We start from the raw sequence: 26,252 nt of genomic DNA on the forward strand, positions 1-26,252 counted from the left end.
AAGCACATTTAAAGTTTATTATATATTATCCAAGGGGGGTTCACAGCCACAAAATTCGGCAGAATTTGGGCGCTTGCGACTAAAGTAACTAAATTCACCCAACTGGACACACCAAGGAACCCCCAATAAACTGACATTTACCAACACACAGTTCTCATAACCTGACACATACGGCTATCATGCTCAAGTATATATTTTCAGGTCTTCTACAAGTCAGAAGTAGATCATCCAATATGCTGGCGTCTAAAATGTTTAAAAACTGTACAACTGCACAGAGCCAACCTGGACAAACCCGGAATCAACGCAATTTCTACAGGGATGCTAAATGCCCCCTGCAGGGCACACTTAAAGACCTAACTGTATGACCCTCAAACCTCCATCTACTCCAAAAACAAAAGCAAACCGTGTTAGTCATGTGAGGGCACCATCAATGAGTGAAGTTATAGAAATGTGTATATGCAATCACAGGATGTGGCTGAGACATGAGGTTTTCATCAGCTGACAAACATGCCGCACCATGGTCATTCCACAAAACAGGTCCACGAGTGACATCGCAAAGTAGTATAAATACTACCTAGTGTCTGTTCAAGTACTCTGGTGGTTTGAGGTATCAGCTAGCAATTGTCTATTGTCCGACTCTCTGTGCTCGCTCTCAGCAAAGTCAAACGCTGTGCTGACTGAACCCTTATCCTCTTCCATCTAGAGAAATAAAAAGTTAGCAACTAGTAAAAACCAAAGCCACCATTAACGATACCTAAACTGGTTATTTAGATTTGTCCATTTAGTTTCTTAAAGTTTCCTCCTAATTCATCAGTTTTAGTGTATTTCAATGGGGTTATATATCACTCATTACACTATTCACTATGAAGGGCCAATCACTGGTTCCTCCAGCAAGGACTGAGCTGGCCTTGTATAAACTTAATGTACGAGGAGTCTCACTGATTTAACTATGCATCAGACAGGGCCAGCCAAGCCTTTAATGCAGCAGAAGCTCTTTTGGGGATAGTCCTTATTGTTTAGTGAAGTCAAGGAGTTGAAACAATAACTCTCTTGCAAATCCTCCAGTCAAAGCTCCCTCTAATGAACAGATCCCAATATAACAGTATCTGGCCAGAACTACAGTAACAGCACGGAAGATGCAGCTTCCCGTTATTAACAGCTAAGTATCCCAACTACTTTAAATACTCATCAATTATCAACTATTCCTTACAGGACGGCTTGAGAAGACTGTTAAATTAACAATGTTTCTACTGGTACAGACAATAATACAGTATTGTAGAGGATATGAAATCAAAAGAATGAAAGAAGGAATAAACACCAGGTAAGTGAATAGAGATAAAAATATAAAAATATATATATATTCTTCCTCACAGTACATGAAGTACATACAGAGGATATGAAATGCCTGAGAAAAATGCATTTTCAATCCATAGACAAGGAATCATATCAGTTGTGTTTTTCCCATAGTTATTTAAATCCAAATCCAAATGAAAAAGGACTGCGTGTCTTAAAACGAGACACACGTAAAGGCTTGCGCATGACTGCCTGGAAAACTCTTAAGGCAGAAAGATTGTTCCTTCTACTGCGTGTTTATACAGAACGCTGGAAGGGAAATCCTGTCTCAAAAGTGTTTACCTAGTTTCCAGATGGATTCGTCGTGTCATTTTTACTTTTCACAACAATCACAGATACAGGGATTTCCAAATCCCTCTGTCCCCAGCCTTAGTGTCACCGTAGAGCCGAAAGGCTCAGCCACCTGTCATTTCCCATGCTTTTCTGGCATGAAGGGACTATCTATATCAATGTACACATCTATTTCATGGCTTGTACACTACTTAGAAACGGCAGCCTTTCTGTTACAGTCACAGGAGTAAAATTCCTGAAATTGTATGTAACTTTTACATTATTTTCTATGTTGGTCCAATAAAGGGTATCTAGACTGTAAGCTCGTCTGAGCAGGGCCCTCCTCACCTGTTGTCTCCGTTAGTCAATTTGTTAAGTTACATACTACTTGTTATGTCCTGTCTACCCACTGTACAGCGCTACCGAACTTGATGGCGCTAATCAATTCTTTCTATACAGGTGCGGTTCCATTTAGACAAATCCTTCATTGCAAATAGGCCTCAGCAGACCTGCCATTTTATTCCGCTCTCTGGGTTTTATCAGGTAAATCAATAGAAAAGTATAAGTAAGCTCTTCAGGTTTCCATAGCAGATCCTGCATTTGTCTCAAGTGGCAATAAACTGTTCACAGAAAATATTTTTTGCACAATATTTCTGTAAATGGTTTGAGTTTCAACAGTACTGCGAATGATGCTTCTAATACTGGGAAATCATCTATAGTAGAGTAGGTGGAACAAAACCAACTTTTGCTTTTAAACATAAATAAGAAAACAAAAAGCCTGTTTATATATGCATATGGCTTATTTATGCCTTATTCTGAGGATGAGGAGAATTTTTAAGGCCAAAATATCTGGTATGGCAAACTTTGCTTGATTTCATGTAAAAACCAGTCTGAAGTTTATACAAATAAAACAGTAGCGGGGGAGATGCTTAGTGTAAAGCGGCTATGTACAAATTTACATTGACTAGCAGGTGAAATCATGAAAACCTGTGTGTTTCACATGAAAGCAGGAATAACGCAAACCAGAATGACGAATGGAACAGACTACAGTGCGATTAATGCAACGCATGCAAACTGTAGGATGGGACAAATAATGCAACGTACCATTAGTAGCGGAAAGGACACTAAACGCTCACATATCATGGGAATACACAAATGGTACGCTGGGCTTTTACACGGCTTTAAAATAAGACAAAATAAAAGTAGCTGCAAGACCCCTACAGCCCGGTGGCAAACAATCTCTCCCCTTATACTTATGAAACCATATGTTACTCACAACTGTGCTCTAAACAGTGGAGAAAGGCGGGAAGTCTCTTTATGTCCACAAAAAGTTAGCAACCGTAACATATAGAAGTTGACAAACTTAACACAACATGCTATGTTTTTGTGCAGCTCAAAAAGAAGAAATCTGTAGAAGCGAACTGGCTCCTTATTCATACAAGAGTTTGATGGGATTTATTTACTAAATAGTGAGTTTGCCTATGAGCTGCAGTAAGATGCATTTTATATCGTCACATGAACAAATTCATTATGAAAGGCCAACCCTAGTGGGTTTCTTTGGTACGAATTTTTGCTTTGACCATAAATTATGCCGTCAATGCAGTAAACTGACACCTGATGCGACCCACTAGTAGTTCACTTTAAGCGATTTATCAAACTACTGACCAGAAATTACAACATAGGTTGTGTGGGATGGCAAAAGAAAAGAAATAAAAAAAATCCCACATATGTCCAGTATTAAATTAGAGTAGCTTTTCATCAGTTGTATGATAATTGTCCATATGAGTTAAGCCAACTCAGGAAAGGGGTACTGCCAGCTAAGCATTATGGGATATGTAGTTCACCAACATCTTGCTACTAGTCAAAGAACCGCCGTGTGATAGGAAGAGCTGGTTAAAAGACGGTTCCAGTATTTTCCAAAAATACAGGCACTGGTGTAAGAATACGCTAGCCAGTTCATTTGTGCACATTTAGCATTTTGCAGGTTACGAATAAAGGGATTCTGGTATAAAATGTAAATACTAGTCTTATCACCATAGCAACTAAAGGAATCTTCTCGCTGACTGGACCATTCCATTGATTGCTATGGTAACAAACTGTTTGCAAGTTACTAATATGCATAACCCCCATTTCCATGAGAAATTGCAGTCTTTGTGGATACAACCAAATGTTTTTAGTAAAAACAACATTAAAAAAACAGAAAGGACAAAATAAATAAGCGATGAAAATAACACATTCTGCTTTATGTAGCCTGAAAGAATCCAGCATGCAGCACAGCAGTTTTTCACTCTCTCTCTTATATCAAGCATTTAGAGACCATGCTAAGGAAGACCGGAACAGGAGAATGATTAACAGATCGCCATGCCAGGTACTGAAACGCACTGCATGCACTCTGATTGCAGCATAACTTAACTCATAAACAACAATAAGACTTCGGGGGTTAATGTAGTCGCATTCATGCCTTGCTCCATCTCACGGAGCGCTTGTTAATCCTCGGCATGCACAAAAGTTGATAAGGAACCTTCCCTCCTACTCTACCTAATTTTGCTCAGCTGATTCCTTGCCCGTGACAGAGGCTGCAGAGCGATGAACTCGTCACTTAAAGTAACTCTGTTGGAATATATCTACAGGTGGACAGAAAAGGTATGCAACACACAACACGTCAATACGAATTAGTCATTTCACAAAAGGTCCATACAAAGCGAACGACGTTTGAACATTTTTAAATGCTGAACACACCACTCAACAAACCCATAATACTGCCAAGAATGAGAAAATATAAATATATATACAAATATATAGATATATGTATATCACATGGTTTCCAGGTAAAGTGTACATAATAATCCATGGAATTTTGGATTTAAATGAGGATTTGTAGCTCTTTTCCCCCTACTGTTAATTTGGTGCATCATGAAATATGACATCATAAAATGTGATTATTACAACGTGCCATTTTTAGGGAAGTAAACATGACTTGTAAAACACAGCGCTTGAGTTAAAGAGTAATAAGTAACACATTATTTCACTTTAGTTTTATTTGTAAAATATTTACTTGACAAAAATAGTTGAAGCTTTTTGCGTCTGCTCAGCTACTAAAGCTACAATCAATTTTAAGCTTTTAAAAACTTAAAAGCAACGATAAGGCTCCAGTTCTGTGGATATCAATGTTTTAATGTCCTATGAAAATATATTGGCTTCACTTTTTAAACAAAATATTAATTTCCTAAAGAAATAAAAAAAAAAAATAAAACATGCCAGTCAATAACATTTTGCAGGCATAACAAAGGCAAACGGGAAATTAAAGCGAAATGCTGCAGTTTGAGGCATTAAAAGTTTGCTGTAATTATTATGTGATGCTGTTATGAGCACACAACGAGAGGTCCATCTAGCTGGTCTATTGTTAACTTGTATAAAACAAACGTGCTCCCCTTGTTTATTGAAGTTAATTTTAAAATATGCCAAATTTACAGTAAAACACCCATACTACAATTATATGCACAGGTTTACAGATTATAGCACGGTCTAATGGTACCATTCACATAGATTGTGTGTTTGTGTGTGTGTACAAACATTATATATACACACACACATATAATATAACGATGACTGCAAATAAAAATCATAAGCCATTACAATGATCATTCCCATCGTGGCAGCTAACACAACAACTTATAGAAAACAACAAACACCAGGGTTGTCAAAAATTACCATTTGCCAAAAAATGCATGTTTTACCTTTACATACTTTTAATTAAGCAGATATGAAGGACATTTGGCGATACTTTTGCTAGGGATGGCAGAAGACGTGAGAAGTCTGGCTAAGTTTAAGTGTACCACAATGTTCATTTTTTTAAATAAGCAGCTTTGCTATGGAGGCGTAGCTTTCCACATTAGCCCTATAAAAACGAGCACAAGCTGTTCCATCTGCGTGTCAACCACATACTTTCTACACGAACTAGCTACGGAAAACTCTGAAAGAAGAAGCAGCTGCCCACTAGAACAATCGCTCTGCAAATATTGCCTGATGGCCGAGTATAGTTCTGGATACCTGTGCCTTTTCTGTACTCGTAGGATAAATGTGTCTGTATGCCACTTTCTTCGTGACGTCAAGAAAAAGACAAGCTATGACGATGATGATAATGGCAAACCACGCAGAGCCACTGGAGAGCAATTGTACGAATACAAAGTACATGTCCTGTGTGTGTAGAAACGGCCTGCCAGAGAGAAGAACAAGCTTTAATATAAAACGAAAGAAAATAGCATCAAAGAAATCAACATTTTTTTACCTTAAAACCAACCAACATGTCATAAGGAGTTCCGTAATGTCATCATTCCTGCGGTCAGAATTTACTTTTCCTATGGTGCAAAATGCCAAAATACATGACTCTTACCAGATGATTCCACCGTAGAACAGTGAAAATATAAAATAGAATGCGATCGAGCCCCAAGTAACAAAGTGATTTATCCACGTCCAGAAATGAGTTTCAAGAGCCATCTGAAAAACACAAATACGAAATAAGGAAGAGGTGATCGTAATCGCAATTAATGAATGTGAGGAACATACAAACATAATTTGGTCTCACGGAAACAAAAAACTGCATAACTGAAACAACAAATATATTCATTTCAGTAGAAAAATAAAATTGGCTCGTCATAGGTAGAGACAATGTTTAAGGGTTATTAGGAACAACACTAAACTTCCAGTTTCACTCCTGGGACTGGCTGACTGGAAATATATCAGGTTGCATGAGAAAACATATTGCTTTAGGTTAAATATCACATCAACAGGTAGCTAGGAATGCATGGAAAAATTGCAGGATTTATCAAAGCTTATCAGATTCTTTGTTGCAGACTTGAGTGATGATAATGAAAAAGAATAATTTGTGTCAGAGATTAGGGGGGAAAAAAATCAACTATTCTGTACATATACAGATCTAGAAAAATGGATCTTACCTTCATGGTAACCGTTATAACCATAACAGTAAATACCAATGTCCCAAAAGTCCAGTTTCCAAACATCTACATGAAGAAACACAAGGTAAAGTCAAGTAAAGGTATCCAGATCTATAAGTGTACAAAGTATCAAAGTACACCGTATGACCAAAAGTATAGCCAAGCAGATGCACTCAAGTGAAAGATCACTATGAGTAATGCAATGTGTCAGCTGTAGTGGTGTAAAGCACATCTGCAGTGGGAAATGCGTTTTCTGGAGTGATGAATCAGGCTCCTCTATCCGGACGTCTGATGGCCAAATCTGTGTTTGGTGGAAGCCAAGACAACTCTACCTACCGGAAGGTGTAGTGGTGGAGGTGAGAATAGTTTAGGGCTGTTTTTCTGGGTTTTGGCTAGGCCCCTTAGTTCCAATGAAGGATAATGTTATTGCTACAGCATACAAAGACATTTTACACAGTTGTATGCCTCCAACTTTGTGGGAACAGTTTGGTGAGGGCCCTTTTCCATGACAGCATGACTGTGTCAAGGCGCAGAAAGAAAGGTCCCTAAAAACATGGTTTGGTGAGTTAGTGGTGAAGGAACCCAAGAGACCTGACCTCAACCCCACTGAGCATCTTTGGAATGAACTAGAATGGCGATTGCGAGGCAGACATTCCATATTAATGCCCATGGTTTTGGAATGAAATGTCCAAAAAGCTCATAGAGATGTATGTGATGGTCAGGTGTTCATATACTTTTGGTTGTATAGTGTATAGGTATTGTTTTTCCATTTCTTCTAAACCAAAGTAGTACACAGCACAGCACACATGAAGCTAAACTAAGCAGAGAAATAATCTGACACATTTTACCCTATACAGGACTTAATCACATTCAATTGTGAGTGCAAGAGGTATTTTGGTTTCTAATATATCACAACACAAACTCCAAAGATAAAGTTGTTAAAAATACAGAAGTAATTTAAATGTAATAAAAAATAGGAAGCAAAAACAACATCAAGGAAATTCTGAGCAGTAATACCGGTTTATTCTGCAACTCCACATCTGTATGAATCTGTGTTTATTTACACAAACACTACAAAGCATGAGGAAGAGGGGTTCTTGATGCTTCTACTGAATTAAGCAACAATAATTCGGTATATTTTAACATCATAGAGAAACATTTAAACCTTATTTTAGTAACTGAAATAATACTGCATTTTTAACTGCTAGCTTATATTTTGCTGTGGGTTAACAGCCCATCCTCCACCGTCCACCGTCCAGTGAAAGTGATTAGGGTTACCACTTAAGTCTGAAATGTGTTAGATAAACATCTTTTATCCAATATATAAGTTATATGCATACTCATGGTGAAATTATTATGCTTCAGCATGGGGACATAGCTGGTTTATCTGCGGTGCTTATTTGGCTCCTAACATGTCTAAAATCCCATTAGTTCCAAGGAACAGCCTCAAATACAACTCCAGGCTGTATAAACTGTTGGGTTAATGTGAGCCAAGGAGTTATGGTTTGACACATATAACCCACAACTAGATATCCTGGTAAAATTTGTGGGTTTCTTCTATATCAGTCACAAACACACTTAATGAGCTCCTTTCAATTGATGCAGTGGTGCTCAATAATCTACTTTGCGGCCCTGGGGCGCACACATGCTAAAAGCTACGTATCCCCTGTTCAGTATGACAAGATGTATAAAAACACAATGTCACACCACTCTTTCCCCTTTGGTGATAATCTTACCAGTTGCCTGTTAGGCATCAAAATCTGATTGCATGCATGGAATGGAAAGGAGAAGAAAGGAAGAGAAGTAGAGGTAACAGATAAAAGAAGAGCACAGCGCAGAGATGAACCAAGAAAAGATCTTCACACAAGATAATGGTACTATTGATAAAAGCAGAGAAAAAAGAACAAGAAAAAGCCCCATGCAGTATAACTACATCAGCCAACATAAAGCTAAGACCCAACACGCGTTTTTTCATCATATATGTCTTCACAGATAAGTCACAGAATAAGTGACACGGACAGCTCACAAATCTGTACAGATGTATTGAGTTATCTGAACTTACACTGCATGGGGCAAGTTTAGAGTAGCATACTGTTATTTTTCCGGAGAATCTTGGCTGCCCTCACAGCATTAACACTAGATAATACAAAGACAATGCTAAAACTCTTCTCTTCATACAGTACTGTATCTATGGCTCCAAGAAAAATATTTCCCCTGTAACATTAACAATTATTTAATTTTTTTTACGGAGTCCAGCATGTATTATTATCTACAAAACTGTTTAGCAACTGTAAAAAGCAGGCTACGTATTTCACCAAGTCAATGCCCTGGAAACCCTGTCTCTAGCACAGCATGTCTTGATTATCCTTTTTATTCTCCACTCAAAACCCCACAAAGTCAAACAGCAAAATTGTGTCCAAAAATCCACCTACCTGGCCATTACCCAGCAGAGAAGTATCTTCACCCATGAGAAGGTATGACCCGAAAAAGAAAACAAAGGCATGCCCAAAGCCCAAAAGGGTCCAGTAGAGAAATGGTTTAAAACCAAGCAGGGCATTTTTACTAATGTCTCTGCAGAAATAAACAAAACACATTCATAACACTGCATTTTACAAAAAAACACAGGCTACAATATACAAGACTGTATATGTCGCACGTACTTAGCATACTAAATAGCATTTATGAGTATACACAATAGCATAAGAAAATACAAACATGGCTAATGTGCCATGCATTCTTGCTACAACAGTAAGCAGGAGGAATTTTTATATTTTAAATAAGTTTCCTACACAAGCCAACTAAATTTGGGTAAAGAAAAAAATCAATCAATTGCAGATCAATCACACTCACCGATAGAGACCAGGTTTGGTCTGTAACACATGCGGATGCACATGTTGTTCAAACAGACTGTATATCAGGATAGGTAAGGAAGTGAAGCAAATATTGTACAAAGTCAGATACACACTGTCATACAGTGTCTGTAAGAAAAAACAAGGCAAGAATATTAAGAGCATTTACAGCACAATGCAACATTTATATGTGCTATTGCTAGACATGCGATTGTTAATGCTAATCTTCCATGAGATTTAATGAACTCCACATAGCATATAACTGTATAATGCCCATACTGCATTGGAAACCTTTCCTGATGAGTTTAGGTCTGGCAGATCACTACTGTAGATCAGACTACCTAGAAGTCTGACCCCAAGACTAAGATCCAGATCCTCGCAGTGCTGCAGGAGACCTGGATCATCCTCTCTGGCAGCCGGTGGCCGTCTGCGTGAGAGACAACCTCTGCTGCTGCCGGCACTTCCCCTGGGGCTTCTATGACGGGGCACCGGTGTCACATGATCTTGATACCAGAGAAGAGTGAAATTTGAAAGGGTTGAGGTAATTCTGTGTTATTACACAAGTCCTGATCTACTATATTACCATACAAATGAGATCACTAAGGGTACACACCTGACTATACGGGAAGTGTAAGTGGTTTTCACTGGCACAATATTTACCTACAATGTTCTTCTTTTCTTGTAATGACGCTCATAATCCATGTTTGTGAGGGAGATAATTTTAATACTACTAGTGTCTATTTTGAAATGGAATGATCAATTGTCAGGCTACCCTAATATGTTAAAACAAAAGGTGCCAGCTATACAACAGTTCTTCATATACATACATATATACACATACACAATGAATAACCATATTAAAAATATACAAATAATTACATCAAAAGACAAATATATATCCAATAAATTAACAATAGCATACACGACCCAATGGATTGGCCACAATAGCATAACTACAAAAAAAATCAAAATATAAAGAAATCACTTACTGAGTAGAGACAAATGCATATACTGGTTTGCTTTTTTTATTATAAATTTTGAAATTTTTTATATTTTTTGAATTCTTATGTTTGTTCTGGATATTGTTTTAAAACCCTTATAATCCACATAGGACGCACCTGTACGTCCTTAAAACTTGTGCCAAGAAGCCCATTAAGACGTGCATGTACGTCATGACTTTGTTGCAGAGTCAGGGACATCTCCCTCCCTGGACTCTCCCATGAAAGCAGAAGCCAGCTTCGATGGCTTCCTCCTGTTAGATGTAACATTGTAACGGCTCTCGCTATATTTTTTTTAAATTTGTTTTTCAAAATCTTTAAAAATAATTTATTCATTTAATCTTAGCATTGGGTACCTTGTGTGATACTATATATACTCACTTCTGTTGCCAAGGTTTAGACATTAATGGCTGTGTGTTGGGTTATTTTGAGGGGACAGCAAATTTACACTGTTATACAGGCTGTACACTCACTACTTTACATTGTAGCAGAGCGTAATTTCTTCAGTGTTGTCACATGAAAAGATATAATAAAATATTTACAAAAATGTGAGGGGTGTACTCACTTTTGTGAGATACTGTATGAACCAGCAACTCATGGACCATCCACATTTCTGCTACTCTTAAATTAGAAAGTTTGCTTACCCCAAGTCTACTGCTGGCACCAAAATAAAAAAAAATCAACTTACCTGTTGTGAAAATAAACAAAAGAACTGATACAAAAACTGTGGTGTAATAAAGCACACATTCTGTAAAAGAAAAAATACACAATATCAGAAAAAAACAGTCTACATAAGAAATGTAGACAACATTGCTAATTTCAGTAAATCAGCAATCATTCCTGTAGAGATTCATTTCTACAACACAGAAAAATATCTAAGGTGAGATCTAAGTGGACAATGACCAAAGTTTGTGAAAGCCCAGATCACACGGACAGATATATTTAGAAGTAGGCGTAGTAAATAAAATACTCGAAATCCATTAACGCCCCCCAACTAAAGCATTAAAAAATAAATGCACAGACATATTACTGCATTCTCAAAAATGTATCAATTGTGGTAGCACCAGTGACAATGTAAACCTCACAAGAAAAATAAAATGGCTTTTTTAATAAATTAAACAAAACACACTTTGCTTTATCAAAAAAGGTGCACTTTCCAGTCATGTACCCTATGACACGCTGAGTGAAAATTTTGTGCTGATTAGGTTTTTATTTATTTTTTTAAATAGTTTGTATTTCTACATCTTGTAAAAATTTTACACACACACAAACACACGCTGACACTGTTGTCACCAGAAATCTGCGAAAAGATACATACCTTATAAAAAAAGTACTGTACAAGGGTGGCTATTCTAATGTAGTAGTAGTGGCCATGCACCAAGAGCAGTTTTGAGAGGAATTTGAATCTTGCAATTGCATAGTCACTGTTCCTCACAGCCTGTCTGCCCTCTTTTCCCATGATGCCTACACAAAGAAAGCAAAGAAGTTACCATTTCCCTAGTCACGACCAGTCATTTCTTTAATCATGAGACAGTGGTAGTTTATATACTATTTTTTTAAAGCCTGAATGTCACGACACCACTCATTTTCCCTACAAATCAGACTTTTTTTTTTTTTTTAAATTAAACTTTGTCCCAACTGTTGCCGACCTGGAACTAACCTCAAAACTCTCCATCAATGTCACAACCAAAGGAGCTCATATGGAAGCTAACGGAGGCAAATAACCTGTCAGAGCTCCCGCGTATGATAACTTTCAATATCACCAGTCCATAGATATGAAAATAACTCACCAATTCCCACATGAGCTTCTTGTATCATGCTCACATCATTTGCACCATCTCCGATAGCTAGCGTGATGGGCTTTTCTGGAGAGATTTTTAACAGTCTAACCACCTAAACATGAAAGATTATTTTTAGTTAGAGGTTTCTGACACATTTGCATGCAACTTAAGAAGCAGGCCAATGCATTTTTAAGTACACCTACATGTCCTCACCTTTGCTTTTTGTAAAGGAGCCATTCGACAGCACAACACAGCAGAGCAGCTCTTACAGACTTCCATAAACAGCTTTTCGTGTTCCCTGAGTGCTAAAGAAAGACTGGCTCCATCCACGACCAGCCCATGCTGAATAACATGATCATCCTGTAGTCTAGATAAGACAGAAAATTACATGTAGCCTAAAATGTACTACATGACTATAGTGTGAGTAAACCTAAAGAATATTGTGTGTGGTGTGAATGCCTAATCATTCTTCATTCACCTACCTCCTTGCGAGCTGTCTAAGCTGTTCTGCACAGTCACGGTCTGACTTTTGCTGTACAAGTTCAAGGATATTCATGGTTCTGTGAAAATGCCCGCAGGATAAGCTGACGCTCACAGCCGTTTCGTGCTTGTCTCCTGTGAGCACCCAAACTTTGATCCCTGCCAAACGAAGGGCCTCTATCGTTTCCTGGACCTTGTCCTGGAGCCTGAAACATTTGTAGTCCAAATTTATCAATTGCTTTTATAGGATTACATAAAAGGAGATATGTGTTTATATATTTCATTTACAAAGGTTTAGAAGCCCCATTATAAATCTCACCGGTATGTGCATTATTGAAAGCCTGAAATTACACCCCCAATATTCCAAGCCAGGAATTACTTGGGTATTGCCATCTATACTTCGGTAAAACCTACAATCATTTCCATTGTTCCAACAGACACGTTGTATGCAGTGAAAGTTACTGTATAGACAGATCCATGGAACCACTGTATACTCTTAAATAATTCAAGTTAGTAAATATAAGTAATAAGAAACCTATTAAAAGTAGGCTTATTTCAAAAATAAGAGTACAAATTCTTGCAGCAGGAACCTTCTATTGGACACTGGGAAATTATGAACAGCTCCTGGAGCAATCATTGAGAATATCCCACTGCCTCCATGGTTATTGCTCCATATTTACACATTTGTGCCACATCTGATTTGTACGACTATGGCCCAATCTATTACAGCCGGTACAGTTTATCAAGATGAGTTCAGGACGGTGCACTCTTCTTACTTGTCTTCTACCCCAGTTGCCCCTAGAAGCTCCAGGTCTCGCTCTATGAAGTCGAATACATCAGCTAAGCGTTCTTCCCTTTGTTGTAGTGCAGTCCTAGCCTCATTCAATCGCCGATCAATCTCCTGATACTCTTCCGCTGTGAACCTCCTATAGGCAACACACAGTGTTCTCAGCCCTTTCTAGGAAAGGAGAAAGCAAAAAAAAAAATATATAAGTTTCCGGAGGGTGAGAAACAGGTTAAATCGAGAAGGCTATACAAGTACATACAAACAAGCACAGAATAAGAATCTTCGACAGTACAACTAGTTGTAGCACGAACAAATATATTGTAAAGAAATCAAGTTTTAAGAATTTACCTAAAATTTACAAACTTACTAAAGCAAACTCGTCAACATGTAGTCTGGTTCTTTCTATTTCTCCACTTTTGGCATATGGGAGTATAGATGACTCCGCTCCCTTGGTGAAAAGTATTTTGTCGCCTACCGAAAATACAAAACAAAGGAATTAAGCACACGATATCAGAAAGGAACATATTTTCAGAAAACGGCTTGAACTCTTACCAGAAGAACTTTGTATAATAACACTCATTCTACGACGATTTGCATCAAACTCCAAGACATGTAGAAGCTTGTACCTTAAGGAGGACAGCAGACGTAGGTCAAAATGATATCAGATATCTTTCTACCTGTCTTATATTTTATAAATTTAATAAACAAAAACACTGAGATCAATAGACATAATACAATTACGTGGTAACAGGAGAAGTAGGACATTGGGGAAGATCATTTTTACAGCCAAGTTTTAACTGTGGAGTTATCAGCAGGCACATTATTCCACTGGTTTCTATGGTAACTGCTCCACATTTAGAACATTACAACAAAATTGGACTGGTGGAGATGTATAAATGAACCAGTGTCAAGCGCATTGAAACAAGCCTGCATTTGGGTATTAAGCAACTTCTGCCTGAAAACGCACATTATATATCCAACATCAAACACATTTGTCTTCCCTGTGCGTTTGATAAGGATACATACTGTATATCTTCTGTAGTATTGCCACATAATATATAGGTGCGCATTATATACATGTATACATACATTGAATAATTTAAGTAGTGATCATTAGAATATTTGAAACCTTCTGATTTGCAAGCTGTATGTCAAATATCTGGGAATTCAATATGGGAGATAAGTCTTCACCTAACTTCTACGTTGTGTTACCTTTCGAGTTTTCCAAGAACTTTAATATCCATAATTTCTCCATTAATACCAGAAAACGCAACACCCATTCTGTAAAGCAAAAAGGGGAAAATGGTGTCATTCTTTGGTTTGGCTGCTACAATCTCACAACAAAATACGTATTGTGGAAGAACACAGGAAACATTTAGACTCTAATAGATCCGACAGTCAGGGTGAACAGTGCAATTAAACACGATTATTGGCAGGGCTGATATAGTCAAGAGCTATTAAAGATCAGAGGGAGCATTCAAAAAGAGTTCCATTATGCATCTTATTGCAGAGACTGATTTATAAATTGAAGCCCATACCTAAGCTGCTATTACAAGACTGGTTAAAACTCAATGAAAAGCCCTTTAAAATTAATGGAATCAATTAAAGATACTACTAAAGCTAATAGAAAAGGTGTAATCGTGTGTACCTAAGATAGCCTCAGTGAAAGATTCTGTCTGTAGATAAGGCAAACAAATCTTTTATTTAAATAGCGCCAACGAATTATACAGCTCTTCTTGCAACACATATATTAAAAGGGCATGACAAAACTAGAACTGACAGACTAAGACAAAGCGATCCATTAGGTAAAGCGAGCCTGGCTCACAAGCTTATGCTTCAAATTACAAAGATTCATTCCTTCCGGAAAACAGACTTTACAGGAAAGCAAAGGATTTCAAGCTGCCTACACAACATCTTCAAGATTTGAAGATGTCATGAGACGTGAATGGAATACTGTTTTTCTGTTCTAAATCAAATCCAAAATGTAATCTTATTAGTGATATTATTGTCCACTGCTGCGTATTCTGGAATAGACCTCAGAGGAAGGCCGAGCAAATGCCGATTTAATCCAGATGGTGTTTTTTCAACCCAAAGAACATGGCTTTTTAAAAAAAACATATGCAAATTAGCATTGGTGTTAAACAGATATCATTACATGTATTGATGTAAAAGCTCTGTTGAAAAAGTAAATACCAATGCAGTTAATGATAGATGATATGATAGCAGTAGCCCATTAATCCTTCTCACCTTCTAGAAGCTTCAACTAAAGCTTTCTCATCTGGTGAAGAAGCATAGTATTCTTGCTGGGAGGATATGCCATTTGCACACTGGAAACCATCCGAGTACCCATCTACCTGGTCATGGCATATTTGCACCGTGTGACATAACGAGACTGCTTTAAAGAAGAGCTCTTCCTCCATGCTCTGTAGAAACACAAAGGAATTACTTAGGGCAGGCGTAGTTTCTTTTCACCGAAACACTAACAATGAATATGGCGGAAAAGTACTTTGGTATTTAGGAAATAAGAAATTATTGCATATGTAGACTATAAAATATATCTTACAAGACTTGTAACGGGGCCATCTGGGAAATCTAGAGTCACTCCTTCCGGCACAAGTTTGCCATTAATCTCTTGGTACTTAATTCCATTTACTGAGCATTCCCGAAACTGCATCTCATTTTCTGTTAGCGTGCCTGTTTTATCAGTGAACACGTATTCCACCTGTGACATGGAAAGGCATGGAAATTAATACAGAGATCAATCCTAATCGAAGCAAACAGAAGAAGGGCATGAAGGGTTAAAAACATTTTGCATGTTATCAAGAATTCTACTGTAGATCTGATACTGAGGAATATGCATATAATAATAAAAATACAAATACATCTCCTTCACAAAATGGAAAGATCTACTTGGCCTATTCTCCTAACTGCAAGCTACTGCATTACCACCCCAACACTGTAAGGCTCCCTGTTCCCGGGGCAAATGAACACACATAAAAGATTTGCAACAAACACAAAAAGGAGTCCCTTAACAGCACAGACCACTGAAAGAAAAAAAATATCTAAATATTTAAGAGCTTCCACTGAGCTCTTACAACATCACAAACTTCAGATGACCGATGTAATGGTCCAGGGACATGCAAACATGTCCATTTTATTGAACGGAGACACTGTGGTAGTTTTTGTTAACGTAATGGTAACGGTACAGACAACATACACTACCTGTCCCAGCTCCTCGTTGAGGTCGGACGTGTTAACCTGAGCTCTCTGATTCGTCTCTTCATGGTAAAGGTCAAGGTCCCAAACAATGAAAAACGAACCAAGGAATTTCTGCATCTCCACGGTAACGTAAAGCGAAATAGGAATGATAAAATTGTAAAGGACCAGAAATGCCAGAAAATCCGAAATGAATCTGAGGATCTGGTGGAATCAAAACACATACGCAATAATGTAATAGCAAAGCAGAATTACAAGGTATGCAACCTGTACACAAGCCAGGAGAAACTGAACTTTAACTTTCATGCATGATACCTGGTTCTGGCCAAACTTCTGGCCAAAAACAGCCATGGTGTTAGCATGTCACATACACAGTCTAGCACAATTAGATATATTTTATAAAGATACTTAAAATGTAGTATAAATCTAATTTATCACTGTAACTATTATCATCGCCGTTTAACATGATATATTTGGACATGTATGTCCAATAACCCTCTTATTTCATTAGTATGAAAGGTGATACACACCTTACTGCTGTTCCTTTCATGCTCAGTTTTCTGGTTGTACCACGGCTCATCCCATTTCTCCTCAGCTTGCCATGCATATTTCAAAATTGTGCTCAAGATGGCTTCAAAGAGCAGAATTATCAGGTACACAAGCAGAAACGTGTTCATGGATCTATAAGAACAATGAGAAGTTTCTCAAACACCTTAATTTAAAATACAGACAAGCATCCAATGTATTTGGAACACAAAAGATCTTAATACAGTAACTACACACCTCAAGGATGGCATTTAACACCGCATGCTACGTTATGTGAAAAAAACTTTGTAAGGCGGTAACAATAACTAAAATTCCAATGCCCATCCCTCAGAGATGTACCCTTTCAGCTATTAACTCAAACCATCAGTGTGGATATATTCCTATGCAGTAAAAATAGACATGATTATATATTATAAGACATATACCTTCAAAAAAATGCTAACTTAATGAGATTGTTCATATTGCCTCTTGTGTTGCTCCATAAAAACACATTGGCTTCACATGAGGCTTCTTCTATGTATATTTTAATAAATAGGCTACTAAGGCAGCCAGATCCCACATGCCCAACAATTGCAACTTACTTCTCAACAGCAGATCTCTTTTGTGATTTACTTTTGTAATTTAATGCCATTTTGGCTTCCATTCCCGTGTATACCGCCACCCCTAAAAGTCGAACGGGGGGAAAGAAAAAACAAACAGAAGATTTCATTCTCACTTCTAAGCACTAAAATTGTATTTCTCTTGCTGTGTGCATCAATGAGTATTTCTCATGTAAGATGAAGAACTAGGTTTATAATTGGAATTCAGCTCAAGGAAATATACTGCACTTTACTGAGAGGGTAGCAGATAAGTCTCCCAGCAAGAATGGTAAATAATAATACAGTAAGGGGACATACATGGGACAGGCATATGGATATGTATGAATACATGACAAGACTACTGATTAAGGCAGAATCTAGACTAGATGGTCCGAATGGTTCTTCTCTGCTTCTATTCATTTGGTTGCTATGGTGATAAGATTTTAAAATTTTCTACTAGAGAATGGGTAAAGCAAACGGCTAAATCTGTGGTTTGTGGTATAGACGTCTGTTTAATTCCGAATGCACTGAGCAACAGATCACACGAAACGAGAATAAAGATAAACCTACCGAAAATTTCTTTGGCATTTTTTAACCTTGCTCCTCGCAGTAACAGGTTTTCTGGCCCAAGCGGCCTAAAAAATAGTTGACAAGAAAATTCTTTAGCGAAAACACTTGGGGAAAAAAGCACCACTTACAGTACCACGAACATGAACTAGAAAATGTGTATGTTTAGTGTTTTGCGCATAAACTACAAATGTGTGAAACGGCTTCCTGTTAAGCTATAGCCAAAGTATACAAAAACGTTAAAACCAGTGTTTAAACTAATTTAAAAGCAGCTTACCGAACTATGTCTTCTGAATGCTGACGCACGGTTATTCTCCCAACAAATCTTAAGAAATAAAACAAAAAGTTAATTATGTCGAGAATTACTAAAAAAAATGTCACGAAAATGCATTTAAAGGGCAAAAATCAGTTTGAGGCCTGTTCAGATGAGATATTTCTGTATCTTCTTAAAATAAGTCTCTAAGTTCTAGTGGTCCCTTACATAGTACTTTTGGGTGATTTTTATGTTTCTAGTGGTATTGGAGCATGTTTTATATTTATTTCTCTCCTTTTATTATTAATTTGCCCTGTCCACATTAAGGACCTAGCTTGTAGAACTCAGTGATGTCAATGTTCTTGCAGTTTTGTCATCCCCCCCCCAATTTTTGGAGGAGAGGGAAACTACATGCAGAGGGTCTTCAAGCGGTTAAAGTTATTAAAAAGAAAAACTGAAAAAGAAGATTTGTGACCTATTAATGTAAAGTGAAAGAGTCACGTTAAATAGATTTCAGCCAATGTACTACTCACTCGATTGGGTGGTTAAAATCTGCAATACAAACTATAAACACTGCAATTGTTCAACCCTCTGAGGTTCCGAATACGGAAGCTTTTGAGACGTTATCTTAACGCCAACCACCATGTAACCTTTGTACCACACCTCATTTCACCTTCAAAAGTGAAGTTAAATAAAAAAACACAAAACCTTGCAGAACCTTAAGCTCATGCAGTATTTATTTCCCTTACCCCTGTCCCCAGTTTACATCACGAATGGCTAAAGCTAGTGAGTTTCTGCTCTAGGAATGGGTGGTCGGGTATTGAGCATATTTAAAGGCCATCTCACTGAAGTAACCATGCATGACCCTGTGTCACCTCAACCCTTCAAATTAGCCAGGGATGGACCTTCAGAATACATAGCCAGTTCAAGGACATGGAAGCACAACTCTAGTGTAATTCCCTGTTTCAGTGAATAAACCCCAAATAGTCAATTCTTTATGTCTATTAACTAAGATAAATAAGAACAAGGGTTCTAAAGTAAACGCAATACATTCTCAAAGAAGAAGGAAATACTAACAGGGAAAGTCTAAAATGATTATAGAAGCCTTAGGCTTATACTAAAATACATCCCAGCTCTCAGCCCTTATTACTTACTTTTGTTACAGAGGTCATCGAATAACTTGTCTACAGTGCATTGCATAGCTGTCATTTTCCAAATTCCTACATTTTTAATCAAGGTATGGTAACAATCACAGAGGTGACCATACATTACAAACAAAACAAAGTGGTTTAACCAGAGGTACAGGTCACATGTTGGGTAGAGAGAAACACGCAGCTGTCTGGCCAATCACGCTAGTAGACACGCTTTGTGCTCTATTACATCTGCCTACAACATAACAAACAACTCCCGCTTTCTAAGCATATTGCATGTTCACAAGAGAAAAATTACTTATGGAAGTCATTAAAAAGTGACAACGATGCACTTTAAAAAGTTTTCATTTGTTAACTCATGTTTTGTGTTACCTGGTCGTCTTACATATTTGCCATCTAAAACAAACTTACTAATACCACAGCTCTAAAGAAACAACTAGCACATTTTTTATGTTGCTTGAAGCTAACACAGAATATCTATTCATATACCCAAAATGCATACAATATCACCTTAAGATGATGCACATATGCACCGAGACATAGATGTCACATCCAGACTTGCCAGTACCAACAGATACAACACTCTAGTCGGTAGCATAATAATACTATTTGTGGTAATTTCTTTTGGTACATGTTGCTCTGATGATATACTATTTTGTTAGAAAATAAGACACGAGCATAAAATATATATACATCTATATAATTTACCTGTAGAGATCTGCTTCTGGTTGGTGACACTCTATGACTGCTATCAATGTATCCAGGTCTACAACAGTCTGTAACACCGCTGTCTCTGGAACAGCAAAGTGAGTCTGTGGGAAGTGATTTTTCCATGTTACATATATGCTTAAAATATCTTGCAAGATTGGAAATCAGAACAATTTGGAGTGTGATTTACAATAATGTTTCTGGTGAAAATACACGATTGAATTTCAAATTGACAAAGCATTGGGTGGCACAAGACTAACCTTGAGATTAGTTTCACCATCCAGACTCGCAGTTGTCACATGGCACGAGCCATTGGATCTGTCTGACGATAGCAGCACCAGGTCAGCGGGAAAAGTCTCATCTTTGGCTACTCTGACAATGTCACCTACCTAAAAATGTAAAATAGACAAGGTTTACAAAGCTATAGTAATTATTATACCCACCCACACCCATATACGCAAATCAAACAAAATTAAACATACACAACTTTCCAAGACCCGCTGGGTGCATACACCCTGATCCCATAACAAGGAACCCAAGTGGCACACACCACAGATTGAGAGATACTGATACAGAAATCCCTCTTTGGGTGAAATAGAGTATATACGCTTGAGGGGTTAAGAGCATACCAAGCATCAATCACTTATGATTTGTTTACTACGTGGTCAGTCTACAATGCTGAATCTGTACATGCGTTTTTTCTTTAAAACGATACATACCCTTATGTTTTTTGATCTAGTTTTAACAAGGCCTCCACTCCGAACAACATAAACCGGAGCTCCGTTGACTTCATTGTCTGCTTTATGTCGTAACCAGTCTTCATAGCCCTAAAAATCACAGCAGAATTAAGCCATACAAAGAGACTGTCAAAATAAACTATTACATATCCAACACTACGTTTTAGAATTACAATTTGATCATCGGTACTGGAACTCTACATGAGAAGTCAGTATTCTGATGAGACTATCAATTACATTTTGAATAATTTATTCAATCCGGCAGGCAGATGGCTAAATTGAATTTTATTCCCATTTATTAATCAGTTGAAGCATAGTGTAACAATGACTCTGTCTTTCCAAGAGCTCATTTATAAAAACAATTAAAGACGTTTGATACAAAAACTATGCAAATGCGAAGGTATGTTACATATAATTTGTTCCACATCACAATATTTAACACATCACCAGTCACTTGTGTTAAAATGGAAAAATTACTTTGTTATGATGAGAGAGCTGGAAGTGAAAGCAGTTTCTCATAATTAATACACGCAAACCACAAGACCATTAGCTGACAAACCAACAAGCTCCAAGGAAAAGAGTAACTTTCACATTAAGTCCCTTCTTAAGTGTAAACAAAAAATAGGACAGCACCCATTTGCAATACAAACCTGAGTATTTTTAATGCATGATCTGGGGTTCCCAGGGCTGTAGCAGCAATTATGCAAATGCAGAGTGATAGTTATCCCTTTAATATGCTTTCTCTTTTTACTGCGGATATCAGGGACATTAGACGGTCCCTTTAATATAGCGGTGAAGCCAGTGCCTCATGAAACCCAACATCAGGCTCAGGGTATATGGAGACCCTTGAGCTCCTAGCATCAGATTATGTGATTTAGAAAACACCCACGAGACATACGCTTTCACAGACAAAACACAAGAGCACTATTATGTTACATACCTGTTTTATGGCAGTTACTGTTATTACAAAAAACAACGGAAGTCCGCTTGTTACAGGACTTGTGGGGGTATCGATCATAAGCTGAAAGAAAAAATTAAATGTTTGACATTTAAGAATCAGAAAATATATATATACAAGCAAATCAGGCAAGAAAAAGGTTTATTATTTTTAGAAACTGGAACACAGACTAGAAAAATATAAATACAAGTCAATGTGCAAGGAATGTTCAAGGAAACATAACTAACGTTTAACCCTTTAACAACTGACAAATATTGGGGTAGTGTTTGATAGTGACATACAAGGAGCTATAAATTTATACCTGATTTGTGTGTGTGGGGGGGTAATTACTACCAAAAACGCTGGCAAAGGCTGGTGGTAGAATCTTGTGCATTTAAAGGGTTAAAATACCAGCATTTGAAATACCTTGGGGTGTCTAGTTTTCAAAAATATATGGTTTGATGGAGTAAATTGCATTAGTTGGCTAATCAAAATAGCACATGGGGGCAGAATAACCAGATTTGGAAAAAAAATGGTTTTGAACCAAAATGCTACTTGCACTTATTGCCCCATAAGCAATAACTCATAAAACACTGGCTATTTCTAATTTCAGGACAAATAGTATAATCTATTTAGCAGGTTTTTACAAGCTTTTTTAGAAGATTTTTCAAAAGTGAGAAAAAGTGGATTTTTTTCAGTTTTTCATTTTTTTATGTAGGAAATTAGATGATATGATTAATAAAAGGTATCTGAAGAAAGCCCTTCTTGTCCTGAAAAAAAAACAATATAAAACTTATGTGGGTTCACTAAATGGGAGATGAGAAAATTACAGCTAAACACGAGCACCGAAGAAATGTTAACAGCCTTGGTCCCAAAGACTACAAAAATTAAACAGGCTGGTCCTTAAGGGGTTAAAAGGAGTCAGTCCCACTAAAAGGTTGCAGGGAAAGTCTCTAAAATCAGAGGATTCTTAATATTAAGAAGGATATTTTGCTAATATTGGAATGCTAATTGATGTTTTTCCGCCAGTGGATGCTTTATGTAGCAGTTTTCAGATGACATCACCACCAGAAGACGCATTACAAAGCGAAATGTCAGATTTGAGATACAACTAAAATGAAATCCAGAAGTGCAAACATTACTTGTATGATGTGTTATTCAATGTTTTCTTGTATCAAATTAATATTTTCCAGTTCTGACATCCCCTAATGCATATACGTGTGTTTCACACAATGTTTTCTTTGCAACACTACAACACTGCATCAGGGCCTCATAGAAACATAGAATTTGATAGCAGATAAGAACCATTCTGCCCAACTAGTCTGCAAGTTTATTTATTTTCTTCTTAATGCAATGGATTTAAACTCCTTTCAGTCCTTCCTCTGATCCAATAGTGAGGTATAGCTGTATGTCTACCCCATGAATATTTAAATTCCATCACTGCATTAGCCTTCACCACTTCTGCTGGGAGACTGTTCTATTTGTGTACTACTGTCAGTAAAGTAGAACTTCCTTAAAATTATATCTAAGCCTCCGTCCCTCTAGTTTTAGACTTTGACCTCTTGCTCTAACATTTCTCCTCCTTTCAAATAAACTCCCCACTTGTACTTTGTTAAATAAGTATTTATATATTTCTATTACATCTGCCCTCTCTCTTTTCTTTCCTCCAGGCTATACACTTTGACACTTTAATGCATTGTCTGCTGAACTTTAAGTCCTCAGAAATAATAAATTCTTAAATCTCTCAGAACAGTGTCACCAATGCTATATTCTGCCTTTTGACAATCCAAGTGCATTATTTTACATTTATCTACATGAAACTGCAGCTGCAATACTCCCAACCATTCGTCTAATTTACTTAAGTCATTTGCCATTTAAGTTCTTCCAGCCGGAACGGAAGATCTACCGTGTTGCAGACCTCTGTATCATCTGCAAAAATACATACCTTACCATTACTTTCCGTAATATTACTAATAAAAATATAAAAATAAGTACAGGTACCAATACTGATCCCTGAGGTACCCCAAAGTCCTTCCTTTAAATATACACCATTAACCTTCTGCGTCTGGTCAGTAAACCATTGCCTTATCCATTCAACTACTTTGACATCCAAGTTTTCTATGGGGAACAGCATCAAACGCCTTACTAAAAACTAGATAGACGATATCTACTGCTCCTCCCTGGTCAATTTTACCCAGTAAAAAATATTTGAACAGTAGTAAACCTGTGCTGTTTCCGATCATGCAAACCATTTACTTCCAGATATTTACCAATCCTATACTGTAGCATGGTTTCCATTAAGTCTTACTGGTCTGTAGCTGGCAGGGTTTCCACTTTTTGTTTAGTGGTACTACAGTTGCCAAGTTCCAGTTTTCTGGAGCTGCTCCTGCCAACAGTGACTGGTTAAATAAGTCCACCAATGGCTTTTTCCCAGGACACTCTGGAGCTCTTAACTTAGGGTATATTCCATCTTAGTCTTACCAAGTTTAATGCAATGATCTGCTGCCTTTAGCAGACCATCGCTTCACTTCTCCTGGACTCCATCTAAAGATATCCAGATCATCAAAAACTCACCTACAAATATTTCCATTTGTGAGCCTTTCTAAACTCTAAGGCCTTAGTTTTAGCATGGTGCAATGCAATCCCTCTCCTTGTATTAAACCACACTGATCAATGAAGTCCAAACGCTCTCCTACAGTGACAACGGAAATCATTTACCACAAATATCTTACGTAGACAACAGCTTAAAACATACTGCAGAACAGAATCCTAGCCCCAAACGTTTTCTTGACAAAGGCCCTGTTTGGCCGAAACGTTGCTTTTGTTTGCTCTCGCTTAATAAAGTATCCTAAAGACTGGAATCTGTTTGGAGTGCTGGGATTCCTTTTCTTTGTTCGTGTGCTTCAAGAGGGTTTATGCTGTCCCTTTTTTCCTGCTAGCACCCAGCTTGCTAGGAGTTGAGTGCAGAACCATTTTTTTTCTTTTTTACCAAACATTTTCTTTGTCCTTCTTTTGCGGAGTAGGGGAAATCTCCTGTTTCCGTTTGAACTAGTTAAGCCACCCCCAAACCATTTTCCAGTACACTCATTAAAGGAAAAAGTTTAAGACCGAGCCTACCTTTGCTTGTTTGTTCCCATTTTTTTTTTTTTTTATTTCAATGTACTTATTTCAGACGGACAATGTGACAATAATACTACTCGGTAATAATCCAGGTCTCAGAAACCCTACTGAATGAAAGATCCTGTCTAATTACTTAAATGAACCAGAAAAGGGTTTATGGATAAAGACCAATACAAGCCAGCATAAAATTTAACTGGCATAAGTTCAACTTTAGGAGACATGGATACCAGGCTCCAGAGATCTGTCCAGCCTTGGCAACAGTAATAATAGCACATACTTATCAAACATAAAACAGGCTGTTAAAGATAATATGCCACGTGGTATGAAAACCCTTGCAAACTATATGTGAGATACAGCAATATTACTTAGTCCAACTTTTCTGATGCATTTACAGTATATGGACACTATATTTATATTACATATATTTATCCAACAAATGAAACCATAATCCCCCTTCTAACTCTGCATCAGTAAAAAACAAACACTTATGTTGGAATATTCATTTCATGTGTTAAAGATCCGTAGGTAAATTAGTAGTTTGGGGCAAACACATGGTTTTAAAGTCACACCCTGTAATTACTGTACATTTTTTAGCAAACATGGAGGGGGGGGTAACTATTTCAGTCCACATACAATGTCTTGTTTGCTAGAGGTATTCCACTTATTTACAGGAGCATTTGAAACAACTTACCTGAACAAGGAAAATGATGAGAAAATAAAAATTAGCTATTCTTCGAAACTGTTCGAATAAATTCTTCGGAACAAAATTCAAAACGGTATACTGCGAGGAAAAAAATAAACAACCATCAGTGTATGAACATTAAATGAACATTAAGCAGCAGGAAAGTCTAGTACAATTTGCTAAAGGGTCAGATTGTCGAGGCTGTAGCCTCCAGCCAAACATTTCTGTTCCAAAAATATATATTTGCATATACCTACCCAGAATCCCTTGCACCATATGCTTTG

General features: G+C 37.4%; 1 protein-coding gene across 4 annotated transcripts in view; it reads right to left on the bottom strand.

Annotated features, from left to right (window-relative positions):
* Positions 1-26,252, bottom strand: part of ATP11B (ATPase phospholipid transporting 11B (putative)) — a 46,262-nt gene that overhangs the window by 5,011 nt on the left and 14,999 nt on the right. For 2 of the 4 annotated variants that reach the window (XM_053459224.1, XM_053459223.1), the window contains exons 3-28: positions 25,978-26,067; positions 22,170-22,250; positions 21,212-21,319; positions 20,753-20,881; positions 20,493-20,596; positions 18,658-18,705; positions 18,384-18,448; positions 17,817-17,898; positions 17,220-17,370; positions 16,696-16,893; positions 16,037-16,195; positions 15,721-15,896; positions 14,686-14,754; positions 14,026-14,099; positions 13,841-13,944; positions 13,463-13,644; positions 12,689-12,892; positions 12,420-12,573; positions 12,216-12,318; positions 11,744-11,889; positions 11,114-11,173; positions 9,429-9,556; positions 9,011-9,149; positions 6,579-6,644; positions 6,017-6,120; positions 5,674-5,839 (exon numbers count right to left, since the gene is read on the bottom strand). In XM_053459224.1, coding sequence (XP_053315199.1) covers positions 5,674-5,839; positions 6,017-6,120; positions 6,579-6,644; positions 9,011-9,149; positions 9,429-9,556; positions 11,114-11,173; positions 11,744-11,889; positions 12,216-12,318; positions 12,420-12,573; positions 12,689-12,892; positions 13,463-13,644; positions 13,841-13,944; positions 14,026-14,099; positions 14,686-14,754; positions 15,721-15,896; positions 16,037-16,195; positions 16,696-16,893; positions 17,220-17,370; positions 17,817-17,898; positions 18,384-18,448; positions 18,658-18,705; positions 20,493-20,596; positions 20,753-20,881; positions 21,212-21,319; positions 22,170-22,250; positions 25,978-26,067 — 3,090 coding nt within the window. Of the gene's footprint in view, positions 1-199; positions 700-4,161; positions 4,248-5,673; positions 5,840-6,016; positions 6,121-6,578; positions 6,645-9,010; positions 9,150-9,428; positions 9,557-11,113; positions 11,174-11,743; positions 11,890-12,215; positions 12,319-12,419; positions 12,574-12,688; positions 12,893-13,462; positions 13,645-13,840; positions 13,945-14,025; positions 14,100-14,685; positions 14,755-15,720; positions 15,897-16,036; positions 16,196-16,695; positions 16,894-17,219; positions 17,371-17,816; positions 17,899-18,383; positions 18,449-18,657; positions 18,706-20,492; positions 20,597-20,752; positions 20,882-21,211; positions 21,320-22,169; positions 22,251-25,977; positions 26,068-26,252 lie in introns of those variants that run through there. The other 2 variants (XM_053459226.1, XM_053459225.1) reach the window with 2 other exon arrangements.

This window comes from Spea bombifrons, chromosome 3 (genome assembly GCF_027358695.1).
Source record: "Spea bombifrons isolate aSpeBom1 chromosome 3, aSpeBom1.2.pri, whole genome shotgun sequence".
Lineage (NCBI taxonomy): Eukaryota > Metazoa > Chordata > Amphibia > Anura > Pelobatidae > Spea > Spea bombifrons.